Source organism: Pongo pygmaeus, chromosome 21 (genome assembly GCF_028885625.2).
Source record: "Pongo pygmaeus isolate AG05252 chromosome 21, NHGRI_mPonPyg2-v2.0_pri, whole genome shotgun sequence".
In the NCBI taxonomy this organism is placed as follows: Eukaryota; Metazoa; Chordata; class Mammalia; order Primates; family Hominidae; genus Pongo; species Pongo pygmaeus.
This window is the reverse complement of record NC_072394.2, coordinates 31,356,257-31,383,307: the sequence shown is the minus strand read 5'-3', so window position 1 is coordinate 31,383,307 and position 27,051 is coordinate 31,356,257. Positions and strand designations below refer to the sequence as shown.

At 47.3% G+C, this 27,051-nt stretch overlaps 1 protein-coding gene across 1 annotated transcript in view; it reads left to right on the top strand.

Moving 5' to 3' along the window:
- The first annotated feature begins 3,754 nt into the window (after positions 1–3,754).
- Positions 3,755–27,051, top strand: part of TGM3 (transglutaminase 3) — a 41,281-nt gene continuing 17,984 nt past the window's right edge. The window contains exons 1-7 of the mRNA XM_054466674.1: positions 3,755–3,824; positions 17,334–17,507; positions 17,856–18,095; positions 18,687–18,805; positions 20,599–20,727; positions 24,802–24,979; positions 25,084–25,219. Coding sequence (XP_054322649.1) covers positions 3,818–3,824; positions 17,334–17,507; positions 17,856–18,095; positions 18,687–18,805; positions 20,599–20,727; positions 24,802–24,979; positions 25,084–25,219 — 983 coding nt within the window. The 5' untranslated portion in view covers positions 3,755–3,817. The remainder of the gene's footprint in view (positions 3,825–17,333; positions 17,508–17,855; positions 18,096–18,686; positions 18,806–20,598; positions 20,728–24,801; positions 24,980–25,083; positions 25,220–27,051) is intronic.

Here is a 27,051-nt window from a genome sequence, read left to right as displayed (position 1 = left end):
TATGGGCTGCTTTGAGAAGTGTAAAATCCGTTCAGGCGCAGTGGCTTACATCTGTAATCCCAGCACTTTGGGAGGTCAAGGCGGGTGGATCACCTGAGGTCAGGAGTTTGAGACCAGCCTGGCCAACATGGTGAAACCCCATCTCTCCTAAAAATACAAAAATTAGCCAGGCGTGGTGGCAGGTGCATGTAATCCCAGCTAGTTGGGAGGCTGAGGCAGAAGAATCACTTGAACCCAGGAGGCAAAGGTTGCAGTGAGCTGAGACTGTGCCACTGCACTCCAGCCTGGTCAAGAAGAGTGAAACTCCCGTCTCAAAAAACAACAAAAAAAAATCCCCCATCCTAGGAGTTGTCAAGAGACATGTGTCATGCTAGAAAGGGCTGGATGATTTCTCAAAAGATTCTCTGTCTCTACACATGTTGTGAAATCTTCAGCAACCCTAAATCCCTTAATTAGAGGGAGAGAAAAGGCAAGTGATCAATTGGCTTCTTTTAGAAGCCCATATCTGCATGCTTCGTCTTCACTGCGGTCTGAGGCGCAGAGTGTGGCCAAGCAGGAATTTCATCCTGTGTGTAGCTGGGTCGCTCCACCTATGAATTGAAAATCATTTAGCTGAAATTGTGACACAGCTGCAAATTACAGTCTGCCTGCAGGCTGGGGCTGTGGCTATGGCCATGGCGCAATCCTCCAGTACCCAACATTAAGTAACTCAGGGCAGACTCTTATTGGGGCCCTACTGCTGGTCAGTTGCAAAGACTATAGGCAGCTTGGCTGGAGGAGCTGTGGAGGGGAGAAGGGAAGCTGGCTGTGTAACACTAGCCTGTCTACAGAGGAGCATCATACCTGCAATGTCACCATGGCTTTGAGCCTCATGACAACCCTGGAAGGTGTGTGGATCATGCTGATGAAGATACCGAGGGCCAAAGAAGTAAAAGGATTCAGCCAATGTCACACAGTGGACAAGTTCCAAAGCCGGCTTTGAATCTAGGTCTTTTGACTCCAACTCAGGGGTCTTTTTACTACATTACTCTGGGATCAAGACCAGCTACAGACCCTTCTAGAGAAGACCAGGTGGCCAGTGGTCAGACACCACTGTCCAAACCTGTGCGACCCCTTGCAAAACCTGTGGCACTCAGGGCCTTTCAGGCTAATAATATAATTTTTTTTTTTTTTTTTGAGACAAGGTCTCATTCTGCCACCCAGGCTGGAGTGCAGTGGTGTGATTTTGGCTCACTGCAACCTCCACCTCCCGGATTCAAGTGATTCTCGTGCCTCAGACTCCCGAGTGGCTAGGATTATAGGCACGCACCATCATGCCTGGCTAATTTTTGTATTTTTAGTAGAGACAGAGTTTTACCATGTTCCCCAGGCTGGTCTCAAACTCCTGACCTCAAGGTCCCACCTCGACCTCCCAAAGTGCCGGGATTACAGACACGAGCCACAGCACCCGGCCAGGCTAATAATATAATATTATTAATACTAACTTCTTACACTGGACTGTGCCCAACGCTGTGCTGAACCTTTTACTCTTGCCGTCTCCTTTGATTCTCAGAGCAATTCCACTCAGTTTTACAGTTGAGGAAACAAAGGCTTCAAGAGGTGAGGAGACTTGGCAGAGCCAAGACTGTGTGTCTTCAGGTTCCCTTTTAAGGGGAGCGCCACCTCCCTGTCACCTCTGCAGCTTTCCTTGTCAGGTGGTTGAAAGGAATGCCCGGGGTCTGATTTTCCTTGGCTCCCAGGCCAACAGCAACAACCACAATAATAAGCAAAACCCATCCTTTCCTTTAGACCACACGCAGAAGCATGCAGTGCGCTTTCACACCCATTCATTCCATGCTGTTCATGGAGCTGTCCTCCAGCTTTCTGGCAGGATGAACTTGGCGTCATGAGGCCTCGCCCAGAGTCACAGCTAGTGCCCGTGGTAGGAGCCAAGACCACACATGAGTCTCCTCTTGGGTCCAGGCTCTTTCCATGTCCCTCTCTACCCTCTGCTCTTTTCTTAGTCATCTGCCAGAGCCAACAGTGCATCCCATTCTGCCTGGCATGGGTGCACAGCCAGCTGTCTTAGAGCCCCACAGGCCTGGGAAAGGCTGCCTCATTTAGGCGCTGACCTCCAAGGTTAAGCAAACACAGGCTCTGGAGCCATTTACATATGGGTATGAATCTCGTGGTTGGAGACTCAGGTTAACCCCTCTGTCCCCCATAAGATAGAAATAATAATAGCCCCTTTGCATAGGGTTGCTATGAAGATGAGAAAAGATAATATATGTAAAGTGTTTAGCCAGTGCCTGCCCATAGTAAACACTAAATCAATTAGTTATTATTAGTAAGCACTTAATCGGTAGTTATGATTCCCATCTTTACAGTGATATTGATTCACTTATTCAAGAATGTGCATGTTCCAGCCACATGTCAAGCCCTGTGCTAGATTCTGAGAAGATTTGAATGATATGCAACCTGTACCTTCAAGGAGCTCAGTCTGGAGATGGGGACATATATAAACAGATAGTTCCAATGCAGTGGATACATACGGTAATAGAGATCCTAAGATGTACAAAAGGCTGCAGGGTCCTAAAGGACAGAGAAAGGACACTGATTTGTCTTTTTCAATTTTCCAAGCCACTTGTCTATTCGGTCTTCTCTTTCTCGAGATCAAACATTCTCACTTCTCCCTAAAAACCCAACCTTGTCATCATGGTGCTCAATCTTCCTTCCACACTGCGATGCTGGCGGAAGCCTTGGGACACTTCTGTTCTCTCGTGAATCCTTGAAGCATCACTTTAAAAAATATGTACTCACTCCTTTGTCCATCATAAACCTTGATGTTTGTAAATATCAATAATAGGAACTTTGAAAAAACATATGCCCTTAGAAACAATCAAGCAAACAAAAACATGTAGAATGTCAGAGCTTCTCCCCACTCCACACCCTTCCTTTAAACTGATGTCAAGGTGGGCCCAGTGAGGGTCAGTGACGGACCCTGCAGTCTGAGAAAGACATGGCAGAAGCATAAGGTTAGAGGCTGTTCCTGCTGCCTCATTAAAAACAACAATTTTCCCCCAAATCTGGACTGAAACTGACATTCGATGCCAGGTGTGATCTCAGTGTAACCCGCCTTGGTACACATGCATACACTTCCCATGTGCACCATCTCATGTGATCGTGTCCACAGCTTTGTGAGTTGACAGGGGTGGGAGTGATTATCCCCAACCACAAGCAAGGCTTCCAGGCTTCAAGGGTTGGAGACCGCCCAGGGCTCGGCCAGCATCAGAACCAACAGCTTCTAATTCCAAATCAAATGGTTTATGCCACACTACAACCCTAAACAAATGAACTGTGATGTGTCTCACTTTCCTGTGCAAGTGGAAGATGCTAATATATGTGTATCATGAGAAAGGACCTCACAATTCTCTGCTTCTGGGTTCTGCTAGACGTTTCTTTGATTCAGAGAGAACTTCCCAGGATCAGCAAGAAAAGCATGTCATCATTTCCTAAACCCTACAATCCAGGAAATAGTCCATCATTTTATAAAATTATAAAAGCGAACTATTTGAGTTTCTTTATTATCTGCCCCCTTCTCCCCAAGCTGGTCTTGTACAAACATGATGCACATCCATTGGGTGACAAGTCTGTCGTAAGTGAAACGTTTACAGGCACTACAGGAATGACCTGGTGCCTCGCCCACCTCATTAGAATTCTAATTGGGGTGTGTAGGAGAGGCTTCTATAAATGGTAAGGCAATCCTTGGCAGCCTGTCTGTCAGCACTGTCCGTGCCATTCCCAGAGAAGCCTGAGAAGAGGCAGAGGAAGGCGAAACATGGCTGGTGAGTGCACAGCATCTTCTCCGTCAGGTCCTTGCCAGAAGCCTGTGCTTCCCCTGGGCCAGCCTGCGAAGCGAGTGTCCGGCCAGGACAGCTGCCTGCCTTGGGGGCTCTGAAGGCCAGACTTCGTATTTTAGGGTGCTTGCCAGAGGCAGCTCTTTCTCAATGGTGGTTGGGTCCCTCTAGCATATTCTTGGGGTAGAACATCATTGGAATGTAGCTCTGAATAATGGGCAGGGTGTTCAGTGCAGCTGGAGATCGCATCTCCTTAGGCAGAGGACAAGCTTTGCCTTGTTTGTGTTTGTGTTTCTTTTACACATCCGTCGCCACCCGTAAAGCCAAAGCAGACAGGATTCGAGTCTCATGTTTCTCAGTGTAGCTGTATCCAGCTGTCAGCAGTGTCAGCAAAGAAGCACATCTCAGAACTACCAGGGAGTGAGAGTGGTAACATGTAAGTTGATTTGAAAGAAACCATTGTTTATTTCAAATCAACTTACTTAAGAGCATTAGGAATGCTCCTAAGTAAACTACACATCAGAAGCATCAGACAGGCTCTGTGTAAGTGACTTGATGAGCTGAAGCCTCCCCGTAGCAGGAGCAGGTGTGCCACAAGATGTCCTGGTCCACAGGAGAGCACCAGGGAACAGGGGTTACAAAGAACAACAGGAAGTGCAGGTTCCCCCGCTCTGTGCTTACCGTCAAGGATTTGGGCCTTCGTTAATCAGCACCCCTGCTAAGCAGCATGCTAATTATTATCTGTCTTGTGTGCTCAACCTAGTAGGTTGACAGGGATGCCAAATCCAAACAAGATATGAGTCAAACCTGTAAAATATTGTGAATGGCGGTTAGGGCTGCTGGAAGATTGGCCAAAGAAATCACTGAGCCAGATGCAACAGGCAAATGCTGGCTACTTCAGAAGCCACAAAAACTGGGACAGGTGATTGCACATTAGGCCCCCTCCCCTGTCTCCCATTCCTTGCTGTAATGTACAGCATGGCTGGGATGCTAAGAAGAGGAGCTCTGGACCCTACACACTGTAGCAAGAGGGGAGGTCAGATGTCATCTAGCCCATCTCCCTCCCTCCAGGAGGTGGCTGAGGCCCAGGAAGGGGTGGAACCTTACACACAGTGAATCCATCACAGAGCCAGCTAGGTCTCAGCAGTGCCGTTTCCACCATGTCCTGCTGCCAGAGCTGAGCTCCTACATAAGTGCACATAACATCTGGAACATAAAAAAGCAATTCTGAACCTGACTTCTTATTTGAGCTTTGTAACCAACTGCTTATGTGTTCTCTGCCACCCCTGAGCCTCAAGTTTTCAAGATGAAAGTTTTGAAATGAATGCGTTTTGAGGTTCCTTCCAGTACCGACTTTTCTTTCTCCACAAAAAGAAACCAGGGCCAGCGAGTGAAGAGGCACGTGCCCAGTCCCCAGGAATGTGCACTCCCATCCCTGTGCAGGACCTCTCGTGGACTCCCAGGAATGGCCTGCCCGCTGTGAGCCATGATGAAATGTCTCTGTTAACAACCAGAGATGTTCTAAGGTCACAACAGAATGAGGCTGGTTGGGAGAAAATCAATTTTGAAAAGGTGATGGAGAGACAGGTGAATACATTCACCTTAAATTTGTCCCACTTGCAGTTCCTAGCTCAGCTCCGAGTCACTCAGCCAGGAAGTTCCCAATCAGTGTTTCAATGAATTTATTCACTGAACACCTAAGGGAGAAGAGCTGTGCCAGGTGCAGTGGGAAATATGGAGGTGAATGAGATGTGGTTTCTGTCCTCGGTAGCTTTTAGTCTGATATTTTTTGGTAACACCAGTTTTTTAGGTAAGTAGCATGCAAGGCAGACTGTTATTAAGCTGCATGACAAATACAAAACAAGTGCTACGGGGACCAACAAGAGAAGGAGATTAATCTTGTCTGGAATTTGGGATAGGGAAGACTCTGAAAAATGAATGGCACTTGGTCACGGACAATGAGTTGGACTTGGTCTGGAGAGGTTTGGCAGGGCAGAGGGAACAGGAAAATCAATGTTAGTGTGAGCAGGTGTGACCCAGGGGACTATCAGGATCACATGTGTGCTGCTTTGACAGGGCTCTGTGTCCAGCTCCTAATTTAAGGTTCTTGTTGCAATCAGAAGGGGTTCCATTATTCCACCCCTTGGTAGAGAAGGCAGCCTGGGCTGTGGCTGGAAATGAAGGTAGTGGAGGAAGGCCTGGCAGTGATTTGCATCAAGTGGCCTGGCATCCCCAGAGTGGATGGGAGAGCAGCTTGTGAGCACCGACGAGGGCCCCAGTGTGGAGGGGAGGCAAGGTTCCCCATCCCCAAAGCCACTTGGAAGCCCTGGGTTAATGGCAGGGTCCTCAGGGTACATATCTGAACCACAGGCTTCTGCCTGCAAAAGACCAGAACCTCTGTTTTGGGGACTAATGGCTCTGTCCCTCTGGGGCAGTGAGCTTTCTTGCCAACTACTTTTCCGGGCAGAGCACTGGCCTTGGCTTCAGGGACTTCCCATCTCAAGGCCTCATTTCTTCCACCCCCAAAGGACCTGTAAAATTCCCAGTGTCTGGATCTGCCACGAAACCGTTCTCCTTGGATCTGGGACACCAGTTGCCTTTCCTCCCATGGAAGCAGTCAGGAATTGCTCTTGGGTTCCGGCCTCCTTCTCTTCTGTAAATCTTCTAGGTGCTTCCTGGGCCCTCCTCACATTTTTGTGTCCGGCACTGGGACCAAGGCAATATCTATTCTCTCTCTCTGAAAAGGAGATTGCCCCTCTGGGCTCAGAGTCTTGTGACTCCAGCTGCTCAGTGTTGGGAATGAGGACCAGCTGCCTCCTCTCTGCCCGGCTCCATGGCCTTCTTCCACTTGGGACAGTGGCTACTCCCTGTTCCTTAGAGACAGCCCATGAGCAGCTTCATTCCACCGGGAATGATGGCTGCCCATATTTCAGCGTTTGTGCCTGTAGGATTCCTTACAGGATAGCTGATGGGTTAAGGGTGCAGGTTCAGAGGTGCTCTCTGGATCAAGTCTCCACTCTGCCCCTTACGAGATGAATAGTCTTGGGCAGGTCACTTAACTTGTGTGTCTCAGTTTCCTCATCTCCAAAATGGGGTTATTGCAGTATCCACCTCATGGGTGCTTATGATTACCTGGAAATTTTTTCATGAGCCTGTTTTCTCCTTGTCTTGGGGGGATTTAAGAAAAACCCTATGAGATGAATTACATTTTCTAATCAGGGGCGATTCCCAGGGGACCCTCTCCATTAAGTGCCTCTTAGCACAAGTCCTCCCCACTCCCCCTTCATCCATTCCCAAGTCCAAAGTCCTCATGCCTGAGCACTCCCCTTGTTCACCTCAAGTAACTTCATGCTGGCTCCGCCCCGCAGGGCTGTCTCTGCAGATGGAGCAATCATTCTCCTCCCCAGGGCCCACATGCCGGGCTGGGGTGTGTGCTGAAGTTAGGAAATCTCACTTAGCAGTGGAGGGCACAAGGCCCTAAGATCTTGGTAGGAGCTGAGAGATGGAGTCAGAGGGAGTCAGCCTTCCCCTCCCTCAGCCTGATTTCCTTATTTGTAAAAAGAGGACAGCGACTCCTCCCCTGCCTCCTTCCTATAGCTGCCGGGTGGCTCTGGTCAGGTAATTCATGTGAAGGAGCTTTTATAAGTGTAGATGATAAATAGGCCTAAGGTAGTGAGGTCTCAGTCCTTGCTGCACATTAGAATCACCAGAAGAGCTTTAAAGAAAATGCTGGCTGGGTGCAATGGCTCATGCCTGTAATCCCAGCACAATGGAAGGTCAAGGCGGGTAGATTATCTGAGGTCAGGAGTTCGAGACCAGCCTGGCCAATATGGCAAAATCTCATCTACTAAAAATACAAAAATTAGTGAGACATGCAGGCAAGAGGTTACAGTGAGGCAAGAGAACTGCTTGAACCCAGGAGGCAGAGGTTGCAGTGAGCTGAGATCATACCACTACACTTCAGCTCGGGCAACAGAGAGAGACTCCGTTTAAAAAAAAAAAAAAAAAAGAAAGGAAGAAAGAAAGGAAAGAAGGGAGGGAAGGAAGGAAGGAAGGAAAAGAAAGAGAAAGAGAAAGAAATAGAAAGAGAATAAAAGAAAAAGAAAGAAAGAAAGAAAAGGGAAGGGAAGAGAAGAGAAGAAAAAGAAAATGCCAGTGTCATCCCTAAGCAAAGATTCTAATTGAATTTGCCTGGGATGGGTCTCAGACCAATAGAACATTCTCCAGGTGATTCTTCTGGGCAGCTGGGGTTGAGAGGCTCCGGTCTCAGAGATTCTAAACTCTCTTAGGAAGAGAAGTCCTTCTGTCCTCTCCTTTTGCCCTGACCATAGGGTGTCTAGGCAGGGAGTAGGCTGTGGATGGCCCCTCCAGGACCTGTGTCTAAGTCATTGCTGCCTTGGTTGGCTACAGGGCAGCAGCTTGGGGTCATATCTGGTCAGGCAAAATTGACTTTCAGTCTGGGCTTGAGTCCAGCCTCTGCCTGAGCGTGTGATATTGAGTAAGTGACTTCACCTGACTGGACTTCCAAAGCCCTCATCTGTGAAATGGAGACAGCAACATCATTTTAATAGTCAGTATTTCGTGACTATTAAAAGACATAATGCAGGTGAAATGCTTAGCTCAGTGTCTGACACATAAGAGGTCCTCAATAGCAGCCTGTTAAAAGCTCAAAGCCTCTTCTACTCTTGGGTTGTTTTTGCCATTATATATGGGATCCCAACAATATTAGTTTCCCCCAATCTCTGGGGTACCCGGTGCTAGTGATGGGTATATGTTGAATCCCAACAATAACCCTAAGAGGGAAGATGTTCCAGGTCTCACTGTCCCTCTTCTACAGGTGAGAAAAGTACAATTCAGAGACATTGCTCAGGGCCTCTCACAGGTTCAGGCACCAATCCAGGGCTCATTTCTCTTCATCCTCAGCAGCCCCTTACTCTGCCTGAATGCCAAGAAATTGTGCCACCTGTGCTGCACAGAGCTTCAAAATGTCATGATATGTGGGGGAAGTTAAAAGGAAATGGCACAGGCTAGAAAGAGAGAAAGGAGAGAGAGATGGGTGCTGAGCAGGAAAGCACCTGTGTCCTTGGAGCCAGAGGAGGGGCCGGCCAGGAGCTAAAGATGTTCCCAGTGTCTAGGGGTGGGAAGTGGGATGACTCACAGCCTGTCGGTGACCAGGATCTGACACCCGGCTTCTGGGCTAAACTCTGCTTCAACTCTGTGACCTCTGTAGATGGCTTCCCCTTTCAGGGCCTCAGCTTTCTGACCTGCCATGTGGGCATACTAGATTACATCACTGTTTTTCCAGCTGCCAGCTGCCATCCATTAGCAGGTTGTGAAATCAGTTTAGTGGACTGTGACCAGCCATTAAGAAAAAAAAAAGCAGAAGAGAAAATATCAGCGTATATTGATACACAGTAAGCATTAGCCGTGAGAAACCTTGTGTCAGTTCCAAATCCATGTATGTAAAGACTATTAAATAGATTTATTGATTTGGCCTCTCTCTCAATAGAGCTTAAAAACCATTCAGCTAGATACTTTTTAGCATTTTTTTTTTTTTTTTTTTTTTTTTTGAGACAGAGTCTCCCTCTGTGGCCCAGGCAGGAGTGCAGTGGTAAGATCTCAGCTCACTGCAACCTCCACCTCCCCGGTTCAAGCCATTCTCCTGCCTCAGCCTACCAAGTAGCTGGAACTACAGGCATGTGTCACCACATCCGGCTAATTTTTGTATTTTTAGTAGAGACAGGTTTTTGCCATGTTGGCCAGGCTGGTCTTGAACTCCTGACCTCAGGCGATCTTCCTGCCTCGGCCTCCCAAAGTGTTGGGATTATAGGTGTGAGCCACCATGCCCAGCCACTTTTTAGCATTTCCGTCAGCCCTCATTAACTCTAGACTTCTGTAAAATAAAAATGCATCTATGTCTAGAGAAAAGATGTGGGAAGTAGAGTCTGGGTGGGGGCTAGGGATAGTCCCAGCCTCCATGTTGGGCCCCCTGTCAGCCCCTCTGTGGTGTGGTCCTCCCTGGAACAGGAGATGGGAGCCCCATCACACACCTGGCGACCAAGTCATTCTCACCCGTCTGCTGCAGGTGATTCAGTTACAGAGCCAGGCTGACAAGGATAGAGACGGCTGACTAGCAACCTCCCTTTCACAGTCTGGAGTCTTTCTCTGTGCTTTTCATGTGACCCCTGCCAAAGAGGCACCACCGAATAAATGGGCAGGGGTTACATTAACATATTTATGATTATGTTTGGCTGTGATTGACAGTGAACCCCCCAAAAAAACAATAGCTTAGAAAAATAAGACAGAAGTGTATTTCTTCCTTACACGAGAGGCCTGGATGCAGGCAGTTCTGGGCAGGCCAGGTGGTGGCACCATCCTCAGGCCCCAGCTCTGTCCAGTCTCCTCTCCACCCATCGCTAGGTTACGTATGGCCCTGCATGGTCTAAGATGGCCGCTAGAGGCTTGTCCATGTTACACCCACACTCCAGACAGCAGAATGGAAGAAGACGAAGAAAACAGGCAAAGGGCATTTGCCAACTGTTTACATAAAGAGATTTCCTGAAAAAAAAAAATTTTAAAACGGGTATTCAAACAAATATTACCATGTGCACGTTCATAGCAGCACTACTCACAGTAGCTAAAATGTAGGGACAACCCAGATGTCCATCAGCTGATGAATGCATTGACAAAACATGGAATATTCATATAATAGACTCTCATTCAGCCATAAGAAAAGAATGAGCTACTGATGCATCCTCCAACATGACCGAGCCTTGAAAACATTACGCTAAGTAAAATAAGTCAGACCCAAATCACATATTGTGTGATTCCATTTGTTAATTTGTGAAATGCCCAGAATAGGGCTGAGCGAGGTGGCTCATGACTGTAATCCCAGCACTTTGGGAGGCCGGGGTGGGCGGATCATTTGAGGTCGGGAGTTCGACAACAGGATGGCCAACATGGTGAAACCCTGTCTCTATTAAAAATACAAAAAAAATTAGCTGGGCATGGTGGCGCATGCCTGTAATCCCAGCTACTCAGGAGGCTGAGGCAGGAGAATCACTTGAACCCGGAAGGCAGAGGTTGCAGTGAGCCAAGATCGTACCACTGCACTCCAGCCTGGGCGACAGAGGGAGACGCTGTCTCAAAAAAAAAAGAAAAGAAAAGAAAAAAAAGAAAAAGAAGTGCCCAGAATAGGCAAATCCATAGAGACAGAAAGAGTTGGGGTTGGCAGGGGCTGGGGATAGGAGGAAATGGGGAGTTCCTGCTAATGGAGTGGGGGATTCTTTGGGGAGTGATGAAAAAGCTCTGCCACTAGATAGTGGAGATAATTGCATATAGTGAATGTACTAAATGCCCCTGAATTGTACATTTTAAAATGGTTTAAATGGCAATTTTTATGTTGTGAATTTTACCTTAATTTTTTAAAAGAGAGAGTTCCTGGAAATTAATACCTATAACTTCTGCCGATAAGCTTTTGGCCTAAATTTACCTCATGGCCACCGAGCCAGAGTGGAGCCTGGGAAAGTAGTGCCTGTACATATGGGGGATTTCATTACCAGGAAAGAAGGAGCGAGTGAACATCGGGATAGATATTTATCTGGCAGTCCACCACATTAGAATTGCTGCTGGCACTGATGTTCTCAGGAAAAAAAATCAGAGAAATTGCCCCAGGCCTGACACTGGAGTTAAGCATTAACTCAGGGAGGTGGCACGGAATCAGAGTTTAGAGATGTTACACTGTGGGCAAACCACCTCTCCGGCCTCCATGTGCTCACATCTGGAATGTGGGTTAGGAGTATGTGATTGGTCTCTAAGGTTTTTCCCACTGATGTCTTTTAAGTGTGTACGTTGATGAGTCAGTTATAAGAATCATGTGACTCCTGTCTCTTCTTCTCCTCCCTTCACCCAGACTGGTGCAGAAGACAGCCCTGAGACTCGTAAATATACATAAAGCTGTAAACTTGAGAACCTTAGGCAGCTGAGTACCTTCCCCTCCTTTCCTTTCCTACACATTCTGACAGGGTAGGCTGTGATGAGTGACATGTCAAGGGCATTGGGGTTGGGGAGACAGGATCATTGGATCCTTGATTTGGGGGCTGGCAGAGCAATCCTAGGGTTAAGGGACAGGACGATGACTGAGGGAGGCAGCCGGTGAAGGGTTCAGAACCACACCGGAAGCTTGATGAGCACGCTCTCAGCTGGCAGCCCCTACTCAGGGATGCAGGGCAGGCTGTCCCCTTTGTCCAGCTCCCCTGAAGACAGCTCTTTTGGAAGAGATGTTTTCCTTCCAGGAACTCGCTCTCTCCCCTCTATCAGAATCCAAGTGCTAGCAGGTGGACGATGCAGCATGAGGGCCGCACACCCCTTAGGGCACCTTCTGCACTCAAAATCCTGCATGAGACCCTCTTCCAGAAGGAGGTTTCGGGACCACAGTGACAGGGTAGAGTCAGTAAGGCCTGGTGAAAAGGAAACACCATTTTTTCTTCCAGACTACTCTTAATACTTCCTAACCGCCAAATGTGTGGGGTTTGTTCTCATACCAAGCGATTCGCAGTGGACACCCACCGGGTGTCCTACACTTCAACTCAATTCTCACACTGTTTGAAGTTAGCACACAGCCCACAGGGAGTGCACACACCCCTCAGTCCCACAAGACTGCCCCCACTTCAGATGCCAGTGCTTCAGAAGTTGTCACCTGTGCTTCTGACCGACCAGATTTAAATCGGGAGTTCCCACCAGCCCCTTCTCAGATTTGAAGATTTGCTAGAACACCTCACAGAACTCAGGAAAACAGATGACCGGCTTATGATAAAAGGATACAACTCAGAAGCAGCCAGATGGAAAAGATGCCTGGGACAAGGTGTGGGGAGGGGCACAGGGCCCCCATGCCCCCCTCCCAGCACTTCCATGAGTTCAGCCTGGAAGCTCCTCAGGCCCCATCCTTTGGGGTTGGGGTTTTTATGAAGACTTCATTTATAGGCATGATTCATTAAGTCATCAGTCACTGGTGATGAAATCAACCTCCAGTCCCTCTCCCCTCTGTGGAAATGGGTAGTGGGCATGAGGCTGAAAGTCCCAAGTCTCTAATCACTGGTTCGTTCCTCTGGCAACCAGCTCCCATCCTGAGGCTATCCAGGAGCTGCCAGTACCAGTCATCTCATTAGCATACAAAAAGTCACTCACCATTTTGGAGGTTCCAAGGGTTTCAGGAACTTTGTGCTAAGAAAAAGCAGAGATCAAACACATATTTCTCATTATGCCACACCTGGGTTCAGAATCCTGGCTCTGCCAATTTCCAGGTATGTGACCTAAGTTAAACTACCTGGTCTCTCTGAGCCTTGGTTCCTCATTGTAAGATTTCATTGACCACATACATAACGTGTTCTGTGGACTGCTCATAGCAGTTGGCGTAAAGAAGGCTGATGACAAAAGTGAGCCCCACTTTTCCTCCTCCTCCAGCTCGGAGCAGTCTCGCACATCCCACAGCCACCCTAACAGGGAGCAAGGCTTGTTGGTGCTGCCGGGGCTCACACTTGGTGTCAGAAAAGGCAGAGATGATGAGTGTGAGTGCGAGCTCTGGAGCCTGCAGTCCTCCACTATGGAGTGGGGTGACAGTGACCAAGGTACCTGGTTTCTCTACACCTTGGCTTCCTTGTCTGTAAAACATGACGTCTACAAGTGCCTGCCTCATGGAGTTAATGAGCTAATGCACATAAACACTTTGAAAGATGGCTGGCACACAAATGCCCAGTAAACTTCAGCTAATAGTATGATCACCACCACCACAGTCACCCCAGGTCTGACCTAGTGGGGCGTGCAAAGTACCCCTCATATTCTTTCTGCAGGTTTCTCTGTTGGGAGGCACCCTGGAGCTCAGTTTTTTCTTTTTCGTCCTCTCTAGGGACAAGACATTGGTCTCTAGGATGAATGGGAGGGGCCTCTACTATTGACACAGCCGCAGCAAACAATGCATGAGCTTTGGTGGAGCAAAGAAGGGTGTGGGCCTGTTGGGAGAGGCAGGTGCCAGCAAGAGATGCTGAGTACCCCGCCCCTCTTTCCTTACCACTGTGCTGGACAAACAGCCATCTGGAGACAGACTTTCTACTTTCAAAGAACTAATGGTCTAGAGTGAGCTTTATCTGGAAAAGGACATGCATCCTTTGGGATTTGGGGGTGGGGTGAAAAATCTCTAGGAAGGCGCAAGTGGTCTGAAACCACATGTTCCATAGAGTTCCTGTTTCTTAAAAATATATATTTCCAGAGGTTCTTATTTGAGAGCTCTTCTTTTTTCTTTTTCTTTTCTTTTTTTTTTTTTTAATTTTGAGATGGAGTCTCGCTCTGTTACCCAGGCTGGAGTGCAGTGGCATGATCTCAACTCGCTACAAGCTCTGCTTCTCAGGTTCAAGTGATTCTCTTGCCTCAACCTCCTGAGTAGCTGGGATTACAGGCGTGCACCACCACGCTAGGCTAATTTTTTAATTTTTAGTAGAGACAGGGTTTTGCCATATTGTCCAGGCTGGTCTTGAACTCCTGACCTCAAATGATCCACCCACCTCAGCTTCCCAAAATGCTGGGATTACAGGTGTGAGCCACTGCACCCAGCCAGCCCTTCTTTTTTCTAAAGTGAGTAAAGCTCTACCAAATCTCAACTGGCTGGAATGCACAGAAAGTAGTGAGCAAGGTTGGCAGGAGGAGAGGGGAGAAAGTTGGGGGCCATTTCCCTAGAGAGATCTGGCATCTATCAGCTGTACACAGCCATCTAGGGCTCAGTGTTTGCCAGTGTCTGAGTTCTGGGCTGTCTCTGTTGGTTATTCAGGTACAGGAATGCTCATTTTCCCCCTGCTCCCTCTGTCCTTTCTGTCCTACCTTATTTCTTCCCTTCATTCAACAGATCCTTGTTGATTGCACAAATGTCTCAGTTTCCCTGAATTTGTGCAAAAACCTATTAATTTATTCTTTCAATGAATACTTGTTAAATGAATGAGTGAGTGGATGTTTGAATGAATGAATTTTAGCACCCTGAGCTGGGAGTAAGCTCACCTCTTGAGTCCCCTCTCTCCAAAGGCAGGTTGGCTCACCATCCCAGGGAGCCTGCATTTTACTGGAGAGGGTACCTATGGTGACCCTCTGCCCCATCTCCAGTGCTCTTGAGTGGAAGCCCCTCCCCAGTCCTGCCCTGGCCCCCACTCACTCCTATCTCACCTTTCTCTCTTCTCCACGCAGGGCCCCTGCTCCAGACAAATAACATCACTCCTTCTCTTGTGCTTTTGGGCCTCTCCTTCTCACTGTCTAGAATGCAGGCAGCTCTATGGGCACCTGACAAAATTCTCTGTCCTTTCAAGGACCAGCATCTTCAGTGTAGCTTTTCCTGATCCCTACAACTGAAAGTGATTTTTTTTTTCTGACTGCATCTCTCATACACCTTTCCCGGATTTACCACATTCCATCATTCATGATCCCTTATGCTTGTCTTATCCACTGCTGAAGCTCTTGGAGAGTTATAACTACACTTCATACATGTGTACACTCCCAACATTGTGCCTCACACAATGTCCTATAAATAATAGTTGCTCTAATATTTTTATTGAATGAATACTTCATATTCACTTTTCCTTGTAGACTAAATTTTGAGCTGTTGTCATGATGGTCATCTCATGACATTAGTCTTTTCTTTCTTTGTACATTTATTCCTTCATCCATTTATTTATCTAATTATCCTAATACAGTCAAGCAGTGTGTTAGGCATCAGAATATAAAGATGAAGAGGGGGCCGGGTGCAGTGGCTCATGCCTGTAATCCCAGCATTTTGGGATGCCAAGGCGTGCAGATCACTTGAGCCCAGGAGTTTGAGACAAGCTTGGGCAACATGACAAAACCCTGTCTCTACAAAAAATACAGAAGTTAGCTGGGAGTGGTGGCTCAGGCCTGTAGTCCCAGCTACTAGGGAGGCTGAGGTGGGAGAATCCCTTGAGCCCAGGAGCCAGAGGTTGCAGTGAGCCGAGATCACACCACTGCACTCCAGCCTGGGGTAACAGAGCCAGACCCTGCCTCAAAAATAAAATAGAATAAAAGATTAAGAAGGGATGTTCTGATGCAGAGAGATGGACACATATAGAAAAGAGCTGTGTCTGGCACTAGAATTCACCCTCACACTCTCATCAGAGCTGTGGCCTTTTTGTAAAGACAGAGACCAGTTTGGTTTGCAGAAGAATGGGTGATGTAACCTCTTAAACATAACTCGTAGGAAGGTTTCCCAAAAAGTTTATATCAGCGAACACCTGGTACATCATGGCATCTCTCATAAACCCTTCTCAGTTTAGCTCCATCATCTTCACAACCATGTGAGAATAAATCAGGAGGGTGGATTTTGAGATGTTTGTCCTCGGGTCTTATCCAGGTCATTCATGGCTTTTGACTTGCTCCTAAACAGCTCTTGCCAGTGAGCATTTGCAAGTCCCCTCTGGGCCGAGGATTCCCCAATCACTAGGCCTAGAAACACTGCTCAGAGTCTCCGCCAGCCTCCCTAGCATCAGAGGCCCAGGCCAACACAGAGGCGTTGCAAATACAGAGAAGGTAAAGGATGCAAAAGTAAACATTTGCTGGATACTGGAGAGGCGAAACATGCTTGGTGTCTGGGGACACACAAGAGGACAACAAAGAAGCCAAACCATGGTGATGGGTGTGAGAGAGGTATCGTCCCTTCAGTTCTTTTTTTTTTTTTTTTTAATTTTGAGACAGAGTTTTACTGTTGATGCCCAGGCTGTAGTGCAATGGCGTGACTCTGGCTCACTGCAACCTCCGCCTCCCAGATTCAAGTGATTCTCCTGCCTCAGCCTCTTGAGTAGCTGGGATTACAGGTGTGAACCACCTTGCCCAGCTAATTATTTGTATTTTTAGTAGAGACGGGGTTTCACCATGTTGGCCAGTCTGGTCTCAAACTCCCGACCTCAGGTGATCTGCCTGCCTCAGCCACACAAAGTGCTGGGATTACAGGCATGAGCCACCATGCCCGGCACCTCCCTTCAGTTCTACTGGAGCCCCCATCCACAAAGCAATGAGAAATGCTGAAAGCAGACAGAACGTAGGTGCTCTGGTGACATAGTTCTCCTCGTTGACTGGATGGAGCTCCACTGAACATTTGGCCTGTTCCTTAAGGGCCGAGTGACAGCTCAGCAGATGGAGGGGGGAAAGACACTCTCAGCTGTGGGAACAGGATGCACAGAGGTTCAGCTGTCTGAAAGGGCAGAGTATTTTCTATGATCTTGCATCCTGTGAGCTGGCATAACTGAGTCTGGAAAGATTGAATGGGAATAGGTTGTGAAGTTCTTGCTATGCAAGATCAAGTTCTTTGGATTTTAATGTGATTCTTTCTAGGAATTTGGCTCTGCCCTTGACGCGCCTAACCCCAAAGCTGCTCTTCGGTAACTTACACCCTTCCCCTACACCACCATCCCTTGCCTCCTAGGACTTCAGGTTCTCCTTTCTGCCTCACAGCTCTAGGAGTCCAGAGTGTCAAATGGCAGACGGCCTTCAACCGACAAGCGCATCACACAGACAAGTTCTCCAGCCAGGAGCTCATCTTGCGGAGAGGCCAAAACTTCCAGATCTTAATGATCATGAACAAAGGCCTTGACTCTAATGAAAGACTGGAGTTCATTGTCTCCACAGGTACCTGCTCATTCCCCTCCTTGCCCGAACACACACATACTTAAGTAGCCCTTGTGCATTCAAGGACTGATGGGGACCACACTGGGGCCACTGGCATTGGGCTCTAGCCTTGCTCTGTCATTGATTCAGTGTGGCCTTGGGCAAGTTGCTGTCCATCTCTGAGCCTGAGAGTCACCATCCTCAAATCAAAAGGGATCTGGCCTGTATGTTCGTTCCAGTTACTTCCAGTGGTAGAATATGGTGCTTCATTGGCTCATGTCCCCCAGAGGGGGGTTGTATTGGAACCTGGTCTCTCCACAGTCTGATCAGTGCTTGTTGGTTTTTCTCAACCTCTATCTTCTTTGACAGGGCCTTACCCCTCAGAGTCGGCCATGACAAAGGCTGTGTTTCCACTCTCCAATGGCAGTAGCGGTGGCTGGAGTGCGGTGCTTCAGGCCAGCAATGGCAATACTCTGACTATCAGCATCTCCAGTCCTGCCAGCGCACCCGTAGGACGGTACACAATGGCCCTCCAGATCTTCTCCCAGGGTGGCGTCTCCTCTGTGAAACTTGGGACGTTCATACTGCTTTTTAACCCCTGGCTGAACGGTAGGTGTCTAACCACCCACACTCTCAGCCCTGGCCTAAGCTAGAAAAGAAAAAGGGGATAGGGGAAATGATCTTCACAGGCTCAAGTTTGATTAGAGAAAGTCCATGGGCTGTGGAAAGGGCGCAGAAGCTAGAAATGAGGAGCTCTGACACTTAAGCAGCTGTCTGAGTCTGGGCAGTCCCTCTATCTCTCCAAGCCCCAATATCCTCACATTAAATGGATATACTGCGTTTCTTCTGGGAATATTGTCGAGATCACATTGAGCTTTTACAAACTGCATAGCATGGTTCATTTTAAGGGACAATACCGCAGTATAATTCCACAGCATGGAGACAGCTTTCTGCCAGAAAGAGCAGGTGTCTTATCCCTGGGGTCTCATTTTCAGACCCTCAGGTCATCCTAGCTTCTCTTTCCAGCTCATAGTTCCCACAATTGGAGTTGGAAGAATTACAGCCCAAGGGTCAGGGGAGGGCTAAAAGTGGGGCTTGCTCCAACCCCCAGGCCGGTTCAGGAGTGGGAGGAGAGGAGGAACGATCCCTACAGTCCTCCAAGGATTCTAGTCCCTGGTGTCTGCTTTTTGTATCAAATAGTGGATAGCGTCTTTATGGGTAACCACGCTGAGAGAGAAGAGTATGTTCAGGAAGATGCCGGCATCATCTATGTGGGAAGCACAAACCGAATTGGCATGATTGGCTGGAACTTTGGACAGGTAAAAGGGTCATAAGGAAGCTAAGGGTAATGTACCTGTTACCCAAGAAGCTCAGCAGCTTGCCTCACAGATCAATGGGAAGTCCCACATCTGTCCATCTGCCTGCCCTTCTATTTGTTCATGCATTCAGAAGACTTTCACTGGCCACCTATTATGTGTCAGACCCTGGGATCCACACTAAGGATACAGGAGATGAATAAGACAGATCCATCTTTGAGGGGGTCGCAATCTAGTGGGCAAGACAGAACACACACACAACTCAATTGATGCAATGAAGTAGTATTGGTGCCAGGATGCACAAATAAATATAAGGCCCCCTAGAGACACTGGGGACAGTAATGTAGCTTCTGTTTTTCATTCCATGTAACTGTGTGATGAAACTTCCTTAGTGTGCCCACTCAGCCTTTCCAAGCCACACCCTCTTGGTCCTTTATTACAGCAATCCCCATTTGAGTCTACAGAGTTCTCAGATTTGGTCAGTTTAGAAAAGTTTCAAGGATGCCCTCCACCTTTTATTTTATCCACCAGACAAAGGCATCAGAATAAAGCACCTCGAGCGGGGTGCCTTGGATATCAGAAAGATGTGTGCTTGGACCATCTACAGACCCTGTCTAAGTCAACTGGAGCAAGCTGGCTATCTCCTTTATTGGGAGGAAAAAAAAAAGAGAAGGATAGGACATAGAGTGCACCTAGGAGTGGAACAGCGGCTATTTTTTTTTTTTTTTTTTTTTTGATGGCATGGTTAGGGAGGGCCTCACTTAGAAAGGAGGCTTTGATCAGGAACCTGAAGGAGATGAGGGCACCAGACAAAGATCTTGGGAAAGAGCATCAGGCAGAAGGAAAAGCAAATGCAAAGCCCTAAGGCAAGAGGAGCTCGGCCTTCTCAGTTTGAGAAGCAATGACTTCAATTAAGTCTTATTTTGTGAAAATCGCTTCAAATACATATACTTTAGCAAGAGATTTTATTTTTATAACTAGTTCTCCAGGAGTCTCAATAACATGCTCAAGATTGTAGGCAGGCCAGGTGCAGTGGCTCACGCCTGTAATCCCAGCACATTGGGAGGCTGAGGCGGGTGGATCACCTGAAGTCAGGAATTCAAGACCAGCCTGGCCTATATGGCAAAACCCTGCCTCTACTAAAAATACAAAAATTAGCTGGGTGTGGCACGGGACTGTAATCCCAGCTACTCAGGAGGCTGAGGCAGGAGAATCACTTGAACCCAGGAGGTGGAGGTCACAATGAGCCGAGATCATACCACTGCACTCCAGCCTGGGTGACAGAGCAAGACTCCGTCTCAAAAAAAAAAAAAAAAAAAAAAATGGATGGGAGGCAGAGCTAGAAGGAAACTCTGAGATGAGTTTGGCCTAATTATACAGATGGAGAAATCGAGGCCAGACAGGCTAAACAGCTTGCTCCTGAGGTTTGTGGCAGCCGGGCGTTGGCTAGACCAGGCCACCTCCCATGCATTCACTTTAAGAGAGTTTGCACAAGGTCTTATTCTTTTTTCTTTTTAATAATTTTTTCTTTATTATCCTTTTCTCTCTCTCTTTTTTTTTTGTTTCAAAAGCTGCCTTTGAGGAAATACACAGGGTCTTATGTGTAGTGAGTGCTCTGGATGAGTTTGCGGGGTTGAGGGCTGGGCGTGGTGGCTGTCCTCAGTAGCTCTCAGTTCCAGAGGCCACAGAGTCAAAGGATCTGATAGTTCCTGTGGTTCTTACCAGTGTAGTTCCCTTCTTTCACCAACTCTCCTTCTCATTGCTTTCATTGTAATGTATGGTCTCATTCTGAACAGTTTGAAGAAGACATTCTGAGCATCTGCCTCTCAATCTTGGATAGGAGTCTGAATTTCCGCCGTGACGCTGCTACTGATGTGGCCCGCAGAAATGACCCGAAATACGTTGGCCGGGTGCTGAGTGCCATGGTGAGTAACAGGAAAACGATCACAACTGGTTGTCATCATATATTGAACACCACCTATGGGCTAGGCACGCACACTCTTTATATCTGTCATCTCATTAAAGCCTCACCAATTACAGCTGGTGGTTAGAACCATCCACATTTTACCAACTTGGAGCACAAGGCCCCTCTAAGGTACAGGGCTTGCCTGAGGCACACAGTGAGTATGTGGTAGAGGCAGAGCCAGACCCAGGTCCAGCTGGCTTCAAAGCCCTTTCCACCACATCATGAAGCCTTTCTCAGAGGAAAAGGGAACTTGCTCTTTGAGTGCCTGCCAAGGATGGGGGAGAATGCAAAGCTAGGGCTCTGCTCCATCATTGGGCCCCCTGGGAAAGGAAGCGAGACCCCTATTGAGCTGGAGGTGGTGACCTCCTGTGCCTAACTCATCTTTTCCACAGCCCAGAGCATAGCCCAGAGTGTCAGATGGTAGGCTGCCTCATTCATGATCTAGATGGGGAAACAAGATTGGAGAACTGAAGTGACTTGCTCAAGGCACACGGCGTGCAAGTCAGACCAGAACAAGGCCTCCATGGAAAAGGCCTGTGCCCCTACAACACACACAAACACACACACACTCACACAATCACACACACTCTCTCTCTCTGTCACACACACACACACACACACACAAGCTAGATCCCCTAGGAGACATCTATGGCTCTGCACTCATTGTGTAGAGAATGTCTCCATCCAGTCTGGGTGTGGTGGCTCACGCCTCTCATCTCAGTGCTTTGGGAGATGGAGGTGGGAAGATGGCTTGAGCCCAGGAGTTTGCCAGTAGCCTGGGTAACATAGTGAGGCCTCATCATCTCTACAGAAATTTTTAAAAAATTATCCAGGCATAGGCAGACACGGTGGCTCACACCTGTAATCCCAGCACTTTGATGGGTGGATGACTTGAGCCCAGGAGTTCCAGACTAGCCTGGACAACATGGCAAAACCCTGCCTCTACAAAAAAAAAAAAAAAAAATTAGCAGGGCATGGTAGCATGTGCCTGTAGTCCCAGCTACTTGGGAGGCTGAGGTGGAAGGATCACTTGAGCCCAGGAGGTGGAGATTGTGGTGAGCCAAGATCATGCCACTGCGCTCCAGCCTGGGTGACAGAGTAAGACCCTATCTCAAACAAACAAAAATTAGCCAAGCATGGTGGCACATACCTGTAGTCCCAGCTACTCAGGAGGCTGAGGCAGGGGGATTACTTGAACCCAGGAGCTTGAGGTTACAGTCAGCTATGATGGCACCACTGCACTCAGGCCTGGGTTATAGAGCAAGACCCTGTTTCCAAAAATATTCATCCAAAATATCTAAACCTAGATCAACCTGCTCAAAAGTTGTAAGTTAAAAAGCAAAAAGTCGTGATCAGGCACAGTGGTTCACACTTGTAATCCCAGGACTTTGGGAGGCTGAGGCAGAGAATCACTTGAGCCCAGGAGTTTGAGACAAGCCTGGGCAACATAGTGAGACCTCATCTACACACACACACACACACACACACACACACAGGAGCCAGGCATCGTGACACATGCCTGTAGTCCCAGCTACTTGGGAGGCTGAGCTGGGAGAATTGCATGAGTCCATTAGTTGCAGGCTGCAGTGAGCTGTGATTGCACCACTGCACTCCAGCCTGGGTGACACAGCAAGAGCCTGTCTCCAAAAAAAAAAAAGGCGAAAAGTCACAGTGAATTCTTTACTTTAACCGTCTTAAACTAAGTAATTACCCAGAAATCCTGTGACCTTTATTTATTTATTTCTATGGTTCATGGTTTAGGCATTTCTTGATCTCTTGACTTTTGAGTTGGATATGTCCATGCTGATGAGCTAGTTACTTGGTTAAAAATGTGAACAACTTCTCAGCTGCATGATAAATATCCGGGGTGCATCTGAGAGGGCTTTTGGAAAGAGCTGAGTCTTAGACTGAGCCTGGCAGGAAAGGAGTAAGTTGGGCCCAGGGAACTTAGAGGCTCTAAAGAGATGAATGAGGACCAGAGTAGCCGAGGGAGGGTATGGAGAGGAAGTGAGCCTGGAGCAGAGTCTTGAAATCAAATGGCCTGGAAGAGGTGGGATTAAAGCCCTGGTGACTTAGAAAGCTGAGCCTCTTTGGCCTAGGAGAGAGTGGGTGAGGCCAATGGCTCCTGCAGCCGCTGACTCACTTGCACCCCAGGGCCAAACCACTTTATCGTGGAGCCAATTTCCTCAGCTGCACCTCCCAGATGCTCCGTTCAGACCTCCCAGCTGGGCTGGGCCATGAACTAATTATGGCCTGTGCAGAGCTTTGAAATGCTCAGCTTTCAGCCAGAGATGACCGTGCTGATAGCCACTTTGGAGGCTGGAGCACCAGTGACTCAGGAGATGGGGAAGGGCTGCTCAACCTTCCATCTCTAAGGAGGCCCTGTCTTGCCTGACTCTGCCATGACAGCCCAGGCCCTCCTGGAAGGGGTGCAGAACTCACCACTGCACTGAGGGGATGGCAAGGCTGGGCATGGCCTGTCCTGGGCAAGGATCCCTCTGTGTCCAGACTGTCCATTCTCATAGGCCTTGCCACTTACAGGCACTCCAAGGAGAAGGGGTAGGACACACAGGCTGGAGGAGCCCTCGGAGGTCCTGGTCCAGCCTCTCAGTGCACAGTTCAGATAAACGATAGCCAAAGTTTCATAAACTCTGACCCTTGACGACAAAAGACACCTCAGAGCGCCTTTGTCCTAACTTTCCCTTGAAAATTCCCTTCCCTATTGGAAGGTGAAGAACTAAGGCCTAGAAAGGTGAACAGACCTTTGTGCAATCATCAAGTTGGCAAGTGGCAAGGTGGGGCTTGTAACCTCGGTGTCTCCTTCTCTCTTTTAACTTTTATTATGGAAAAGTTCAGACCTATATAAAAGTAGAGAGAAAAGCATAATGAACTCCTGTGTATGCATCACAAGCTTCAGCAATTACCTCTTCAAGGCTGGTGTCATTTCATCTGTGACCCTCTCTTTCACAGATGATTTGATGAATCTTAGACATTACACATTTGTCATCATTTCACCTGTAAATATTTCCAAGTGTGTCCCTAAAAGACAATGGAACTCAGGTCTCGATTTCTAGTCCAGTAATCTTTCCAGGCTGCCTCTTGGTTGTGTCACTTAGATTAGAACCTCACCTTAAATTTAATAAATGAATGAGTAAATTAACAAATGAACAAATAGCTGAATGAATGAAAGAAAAGAAATACTCTATCTTTATTCTTTCCAAGAAGAAGTTAGTTGCTAAAGTTCTAAAGTGATCTTTTTGGCCGGGTGCGGTGGTTCACACCTGTAATCCCAGCACTTTGGGAGCTGATGTGGGCGGATCACTTGAGGTCAGCCTAAGCAACGTGGTGAAACCCCGTCTCTATTAAAAATACAAAAACTAGCCGGACATGGTGGCACGCATAACACCAGTTACTCAGGAGGCTGAGCCAGGAGAATTGCTTGAATCCGGGAGGCGAAGCTTGCAGTGAGCCAAGATCACGCCACTGCACTCCAGCCTGGGCGACAGAAAGAGACTCTGTATCAGAAAATAATAATAATAATAAATAATAAATAAATAAATAAATAAAATAAAAATAAAAATAAATAAATAAAGTGATCTTTTTGTAAGACCATACACCAAAAAAGAGTTTCAAACCATGGACTCCCAGGCGGACTGTGATAGCAGTGATAGCCTGTGGATTCTTACCTGCCAGAGGTCGTCTACAAGCTGGAGTTGTGCCCTGCCTTGCCACAGACAAGCTATGCCGTCTGTTTCCCATGTCAGGCTGCTGCACAGGAATGACATATGGATCAAGGACAATCAAACAGGGCCTGTTTGGGAAAGCATCTCTAAACTCTTAAACCACTCCATACCCCTAAGGGTTAAGTGTTACAATGATCATCCCCAAGTCACTTAGAAAGACAAAGAAAAGTTCAATCATGGCCCTTGGCTTCCTTCCTCATCTCCCCACCTTGTCCTCTGAATTCTGCATGTCAGTCTTCCTAGGAAAGGCATTAGTGCTGACTCATTTTGGGGGGGTGGTTTCTGCCCAGATCAATAGCAATGATGACAATGGTGTGCTTGCTGGGAATTGGAGCGGCACTTACACGGGTGGCCGGGACCCAAGGAACTGGAACGGCAGCGTGGAGATCCTCAAAAATTGGAAAAAATCTGGCTTCAGCCCAGTCCGATATGGCCAGTGCTGGGTCTTTGCTGGGACCCTCAACACAGGTACCTTGGGTGTGGTGTGCCTTGGCTGGGTCAGTGGGTGGCAGTGGGCTATGCCAAGGTACCATCTCCACTACCTGAGTCCTCACGCCCACCCTGACTTGCAGCACTGCGGTCTTTGGGGATTCCTTCCCGGGTGATCACCAACTTCAACTCAGCTCATGACACAGACCGAAATCTCAGTGTGGATGTGTACTACGACCCCATGGGAAACCCCCTAGACAAGGGTAGTGATAGCGTATGGTAAGTATCTCACCTTTTCCCTGAACCTCGAGCACCACATTTGAGTGGCTTCTCGCTCTCACCATCCTTCTGGGACCCAGGTCCAAACAGGAGTTGCAAGGCAAGTAACATGTCATCACAGGGTGTAGAATGGAAATGCTGGCAATGCTGATTACACACTTAGCAGCACCCAAGACACCTGTTCTTGGTGCTCTGCGGTCTGCTAGTCTGGTCTATCTTGCTGCCGTCAGGCGAAGGATCCTCAGCTGGTGTCTGTAGAGCAGCAGTTTATAAACGTCAAAGATTGTATGAGAATTAATTTGTGTAGGGAAAGATGAGAGCAGCGGAAATCTGCACTTTTTGATAAATGCCTTGGATAGTTCTGATGCCCACAGCCTGTCCTCTCCTGAGCTCATGCTCCTGAAACCCTCAGGAAGGGAGTGGAGCCCGAGGTTGGAGGGTGGGAGACAGTGTGGCACACAAGCAGAAACTCACACCGGAATTTCCACATGGCGCCACTGGGCATTGGAAAGACGCACATCCCAAATATTTCTGTGTACCTGAAGTGGCTGGCTTTTGCACGAGGGAGGAGCAAGGACGTAGTTGTTATCTGCTCTGCCTTAAATTCCCGCCTTGCAAGCAAGTATTAAAATACAGTTACTTATCAATTTTTTTTTTTTTAACCAGCCTGCCCTTCCCCTTGGGTGCTCTGCCAGGAGCAAATTGAACGTGAAACTTGGTGTTCTCGTTCACTTTCTCATCCCTCCCTTGCCCCTTTTACCCACCTAGGACCATCTTCCCACACTCCTTCCCTTGCCTTCTCCTTGGTGAGTTCTAACCAATCATGAAGGCTTGTTCAAAAAGACTTCCTGGGTCCTGGAGATCATTTTTATGATGCCCTTTTAAAAATAATTATAGAAAAAATCAAAATACATAAAGAAATAAAAACCATTTATGATCTTATTCACATATCTTCAACATTTGGTAGTTTTCCATTCATCTTTTCTCTATGAGTTATTGTTGTTTTCAGAATTGGGATGATACATTTTATAAGGCATGAGTAGAAGACAGAGCATATAATAGATACATCCCACTTTTTCCCACACCTCGAAACCAACCACTTCACCATTAGTTTTAGTCATGTGTTTTTTACTAAACATTATATCATGAGCATTCTCCCCATATCATTAAAAAATCTTCAAAAATAAGATCATTTCAAATACATCATAAATACATCATATTCTATTACATGGAATGGAACCTATGTAAAATCAGGTTACATAAAATGGAACCTACTGTTAACCTGTTTCCCTTTTTTAACCCCAGCTGCCTGGATTCAAATCCCACTCTGCTTAATTACTCACTGTAAGACCTTCTCAAGTCACTTAACTTCCCTGAACCTCAGTTTCCAGAGTTGTTGAATGGGGAATAATAATTAATTCTGTCTTTTAGGGTGTTGTAAGGATTAAATAAGTTAATATATGCAATAACACAGGACACAACTTTCTGTGTTAACACTGTGTTAGCTATGATCATCCAACTTACATATATTTTTTAATTATAGAAGTAATGAGTAATTTACATGATAGAAAATAAAAACATTACAGAAATAAGTAACATAAAACTTAGTTTGTATGCACTGTATACATAACACATACACCAAACTGTTAATGGTGGATATCTAAGAAAATAGAATTATTGGAGACTTTCTCCAATGTTTTATGTGTAATTTTTTAACAAACAGCTTTATCATGCATCTACATATATACACATAGGTTTTTTTTCTTTTTCCTTTTTTATTTCCATAGGTTTTTGGGGAACAGGTGGTATTTGGTCACATAAGTTCTTCAGTG